Below are 5,837 nucleotides of genomic sequence, written 5' to 3' on the forward strand. Positions count from 1 at the left end.
AGAGCGCACAAGCCGCTTTAGGAGTCGCGAGGTTCAGAGCCCTTGCTGCTGCCTGCGATCTGCTCCTAGAGTTTGATCAACCGCCCTCCAGCTCGGCTTCTCCGGCGCCGCAGAGATGCTGTCCTGCCGCCTCCAGTGCGCGCTGGCCGCGCTCTCCATCGTCCTGGCTCTGGGAAGTGTCACCGGCGCGCCCTCGGATCCACGACTCCGTCAGTTTCTGCAGAAGTCTCTGGCTGCTGCCGCTGGGAAGCAGGTAAGGATACTCCCTCGACGCCTTCTTTCCCCTCCCCTGAAACCCCCAACCTTCCCTTAGCCTTGTCCCCGCTCTCTTGGGTGGACCTAAGAGGTGTTCCAGACGAGTGTCGGTGTTTTTCTGGGTCCCTCAGCTACCAAAGCTCTCGGGATAACTTTCAAAGTCCGGAATCCGTTTTTACCTCTTCTTTTCCTGATCAGCGCAGTCGGTCACAGTTCAGGTGAGTTCTTCGGCATTCAAGAAAATTTCAAGACACGGGAAACAGAGCTCGAAGGGATGACGGTATCTATCCCCGGTGCTGACCGCGGGAGGTGCTGACCCAGGTGCTGAAAGCGCGGACTTCTGAAGCGGCTGTCTTCCTAAGCTGTACCTTCCATGCAGCGGGGCTAGGGGCTAAAGGGCACTCTGCAGCCAGAACACAGTATGTTTAGGATTGTGAAAGATTTCATTCCCCAAAGATGACTTAGTAAAAACGGCAAGGAAAATCCCAGTATGAAGTTCGTGCTATGGAAATTGAGTGAAACAAACTGTTGGCACATGTTTTATCTTTGCAAAACTAACGATCTGCTATTTCTTTCTGTGTGTGTTTTAAACGTACAGAGGCAGAAAACGTGCAGGAACATTTGATTTTTTAAAGCTCCTTTGTGTAACTTGCTGATTAAAGCAACAGCCCTTGTTTTTATATCCTTAACTGATTTTAAGTGTGACAAAAATTGCACAGCTGTGAAAATTGGGGTTTGAGTTGCGGTTGAATCTTTTTATTCAAACTAGGCGTTTCCATTTCTTCTTCTCTATCACCCTCATCCTATCTCTCTCTCCCTCTCTCTCTCTCTCTCTCCCTCTCTCTCTCTCTCTCTCTCTGTCTCCCCTACACCTTGCAGGAACTGGCCAAGTACTTCTTGGCAGAGCTGCTCTCTGAACCTAACCAGACAGAGAACGATGCCCTGGAGCCGGAAGATCTGTCCCAGGCTGCTGAGCAGGACGAAATGAGGCTGGAGCTGCAGAGATCCACTAACTCAAACCCGGCCATGGCACCCAGAGAACGCAAAGCTGGCTGCAAGAATTTCTTCTGGAAGACTTTCACATCCTGTTAGCTTTATTAATTATGTTTGTCCCTATAAGACCTCTGATCCCTCTCCTTCAAACCCCATCTCTCCTCCCTAATTCCCCCAATCCTCAGCAACATGCTCACATGAGAAACAGAAGACTGTAAATACAAAATAAAATTGTGGTGAAAATTATGAAAAACAAGACTGGTTTTTTATTGAGTAAAACTTTCTGTTTAATAATACGTGATTAACTTCAGTTGTGATTTCAGACAAGTTGTTTGAGATATGCACTCCAAATCTCACAGACACACTGTTTAAAATTCCCTGTGGTAATAAAGGTTATGTTTTAAGTGGTAACTCTGATAGTTTGGATCGTTTTAAACACAAACAATTTCAAATAATTATGAATTCTAATTTTAATCTAGTGATAACTATTGGAAAGGGCTGCTACAAACATCAATTACACATTAAATACATTTAAAATTATATGTTGAAATGAGAATTAGTATTCATGGGTAGGTAGGTTGAAATGCCCAACTAACCACCAGAGTGTTATGTAAAATAAATGATATATAAAAAATGAAAGGAAAAATCATTAAAAGTTGGAGCAAAGAAGCTGGCTTAATAGCTAAAATAAAGTTCTGAGGATTTAAAATGTTTATAGTTTGTGAACGGTTATCTAGAGAAAAAATATTGCTTTAATATCTTTTTTTGACAATCCTCTTTGTAACTGAATAAGGCTAAATGATAGTTTCTGTTTTAAATATAAGCTCCTAAATTTTTTCCCTCGGGGAAAATATCTGTTTAATTATAGGATTCCAACATGAGAGCTATGGGTTGCAAGAAACGTGTGTTGGGTCGTCTCACTGACTGCTACACTATCAGGGGTATTGAAGTAAAATATTGTCATTGCAGAACAACTGAAGGAGAGATTTCAAGCCTTCTTTTGATGTTATCAAAATGTGACTAAAATAAAGATGCAGACAATAATAAAAATACTCAGTACATGTCAGCTATTATTATTAGCATTATAATAATATACTAAATGGCACTGCTCACAACAGAGATAGAAACATTGCTCATTTAACTTACAAAGACCTTAGATAGGTGTCCCTTTGGAGATGTGTGTTTTAACTACAAACTGTATTTCTGAAGAGCTGCCAGAATAAGAAACCAAATATAAACACATAAACTCAGTCTAAACCCCCATAGTATTATGAACTTACTGATGGCAGCATATAAACATCTAACAGGAATTTTGTATTTTAAAGAAAATATTTGTGTTAGATAACACACGTTTTTAATATGAACATGGCTTAGCGGAAGTTAATTCCTGAACAGCTGATCAAACAAGAGAAAATCTAAGCCACTTAACTAATCTCTGTGAAAACAGAACATCCTTTGAAGTACTGGTGCATCTTTTATTTACAAGACGTTTAGGAGGGAATTAATGAGTGTCCATTAGGGGATTTGTCTGTGTTAAATGCCTTATGTACATCTGGTTACCACCAACTCAATGGAGTAATAAAATCACATTACTATGATTAAAGCACAGAAGAGAACACAACTTAATTATTTTCTGAGCAGTGTATAGATTGTATGAGTGCCAGGGGATTTTAAGTTTTTAGTATCATCTTTAGTCATCAGTTCCCAACAGTGGTATGGAAATAGTTGGCAAGAATTATGTAGTCATGTGCCCACATATAAACTTATTCTTTATTTAAAGCTTAAATTGAATGAATCATTTAATTAGGGTTAGCTGTCTTTCAGCCTCAGTTTTCCCAACCTCATAAGTAGAGGATTGTACTGACAAAGGCATACATATCCCTTTCAGACGTGACTGTCATTTTGTGCTTCAACATTGACAAAACTGCTGAACAAGTACTGATTTTTGAACATTTTAAGTAAGATGTGGAGCATAGTTGTTGTTGTTGTTGTTTTTTAAATATACAGAAGGCTTTACTTTTTACTTCCTATTTAGTTCATTTGTGTTCCTCCTAAGTTTGATTCACTGAAAGAGTCTAGTATTCTAGCCACAACAGACCTTTCAGATTGTATTTTCCTTCCTCCTTAACACAACCATAGGTTTCAACAGTCCTGAGCCACCTGCTACTTCTTTTCAGGGGAGAGCTTGGGCAAAATAATTCTCTTTTCTGGGCCTTAGGTTCCCCATCTGAAAATAGGCATAGTAATAAAACCAATCCCTTGGAGTTATGAGGATTCACCAAGACCATATATTTAGAGTTCTTGGTGTGTGGTAAACAGCTGGTAAGTTTTAGATGTTATTCTTGGTGTTAATTTTGTTCTCATGTATGCTGTGCTTTCTAGCCTCTCTTTCTTTGCTTTTGCTATTTCTTGACATTTCCATAGGTCCAAATCTAACCCAGCGTTGAGGACTTGTTTTATATGCTTCTTGCTCCATAAAATTCTTGCTCTAAGCCCTCAACTGGGATATCTCCCTTCTCTGAGTACTAATCTGTATCTCTTCCAAGGTGCTTACTTATCACTTCCTACAACTTATTGTAGTTGCATGAGGGTATGTAGGAGAGTGAGTATTGATATGTGAACTTGCAATGAAAAAATGTATGTCTGATTCATATGCACGGTGCAATCAGTACCTCAGACAGTGCACATAGTATGTTCTTAGTGTTCACTGAAGAATGAATGAATGGTCCATGAACTTGCAGTCTCAAGTGAAACAAATCTCTATTTGCTAGGTGGCAACTTTCTTTCTTAGGAATAGCACAGGAAAATTACATTAATGACTATTCTATGTGATGCTGGTGTAACACCAGAAAGACATAGTACATGATTATAATTTTTATAACCAATGAAGCATGTAATTAGCAGACTCACTCATTTTGGAAGCTGCAATCAGTCCAGTTTTCCTGAATCATTATACAAATTTCCTCGGTAGGGTCTGCTTAGCTGCCCAACAACCATGGGGCTCACAGTTATAGAGAATCAGATTCACTGACACTTTTTCACATTGGTTTATCTTAAGATCATGCAGATCCACTCTTGAGCTCATGCAGGACCAATTTTTTCACCTTGGCTTAAACTCTCAATATATAGACAATTCAGTTTTATGGTGACACAAAATATACCTTTAATTCTGAATATTAGACATGAAAGAGGGCTCAGAAATTATCTTGTCCTCAGCATTTACTTTACTGGAAGCTGACATATAGAGAGGATTCCTGTCCAAGATACCCAGTAAACTGATGCAGAGTCTGGACAAAGCCCTAAGTTCCCACTCTTAGAGGCTGGGATTTGGAGCCCTGGGAATTTTCATTGGATTTTATAAATTAAGTAAAGTTTTACTAAATAGGCTTTAACATCACTGAAGTTGGTATACCTCTCAAGGTCCCGGATAAATATTCTAGATTACACAAGTGGCCACCTCATTCCAATTAGCTTCACATGTCTCTGGAATATGGTCCATTAAGATGGTGAAATTGTTATGTAGAGGTTAAATAGTTCTATTAAAATAAATACTAATTCAAAGAAATTCAGGCTTTTAGAGTAGGGTTCAAATAGATAAGAAAGATAATGCATTCCTAATTAATGGCTGCTTAATTCTATCTTTCCTGTACAAAATATACATAAAAGTACATTTTCAGTTCCAATGCTGCACTAAGGTCAGATGGCACACATTGCAAAAGAAGTATTCAGCTACCCTGGAATTACTATGCCTGGGTAACAATTTATTTGACTACAGAATACCCATTATGAGAGTCAAGAATTAGGAATTTAAGTAGGAAATAGCTCTTTCTTCCTTATTTTTCCATCTACATTCTCCCAGCCAATCAAAGATGAAAGGCAGTGATTTTACCAGACTTCTCACCAACATCTTCTTCATCCTCCTTTGTATTTGCTATTATACATGGATTAGCATGATGGAGTCATATGTAAGACCACACAAGTTCCGTACCCTTCAAGAAATCTGGAGTTTCCTGGCTCTCACGTTTTTCTCTCATGTGATTTATGAAAGCACTTCTTCCTGGATCAACCTATTAGGAATCATTGTGGTGGACAGATTTCTAATGTTGTTGCTGCTGCCTTTCTCCTTCAACTCCTCTTTCTCCTCCTCCTCCTTCTCCTCCTAGTTTTTCTCTAACAGTCACTCCTCTCTTTGACCACAGCATCCCCAATTACTTTCTGTTACCACCCCTCTGTGCCTGTTCAGCCATGTGGCTGGCATGAGACTGACTCCACTTCCAGTTCAGAATGGACATTAGGATGGATTAAACCATTCAGAATATATGACCCCCAGGTTATGGGGATTGATTCATGGCTTGAGCACCTGACCCATCACAGCGAACCTTAAGACTTTTGTGGGGGCACTGCTGGGACATCTCTTTCTTGCTGATTGTGGATGAGGAAGCATGAAAGGTTTGTCAACCATATTGAGACAGCCAGTGCAGTCTGAAGGCCTATGCTGCAGAAGGCAGAGCGATGATACGTAAGGAAACTGGGTCTCTGGTGGCCTCACTGAAGTATGATAGTAAGCTTATCCCAAACGCCAACAGCAG

At 39.8% G+C, this 5,837-nt stretch overlaps 1 protein-coding gene across 1 annotated transcript; it reads left to right on the forward strand.

Moving 5' to 3' along the window:
• Positions 1-1,504, forward strand: SST (somatostatin). Its single transcript, XM_010959230.3, has 2 exons — positions 1-253; positions 1,135-1,504. Exons 1-2 carry the CDS (start codon positions 116-118, stop codon positions 1,345-1,347), a joined length of 351 nt encoding a protein of 116 aa, XP_010957532.1. The 5' UTR covers positions 1-115; the 3' UTR covers positions 1,348-1,504.
• The last annotated feature ends 4,333 nt before the right edge of the window (positions 1,505-5,837 follow it).

Source organism: Camelus bactrianus, chromosome 1, assembly GCF_048773025.1.
Source record: "Camelus bactrianus isolate YW-2024 breed Bactrian camel chromosome 1, ASM4877302v1, whole genome shotgun sequence".
Taxonomy (NCBI): domain Eukaryota; kingdom Metazoa; phylum Chordata; class Mammalia; order Artiodactyla; family Camelidae; genus Camelus; species Camelus bactrianus.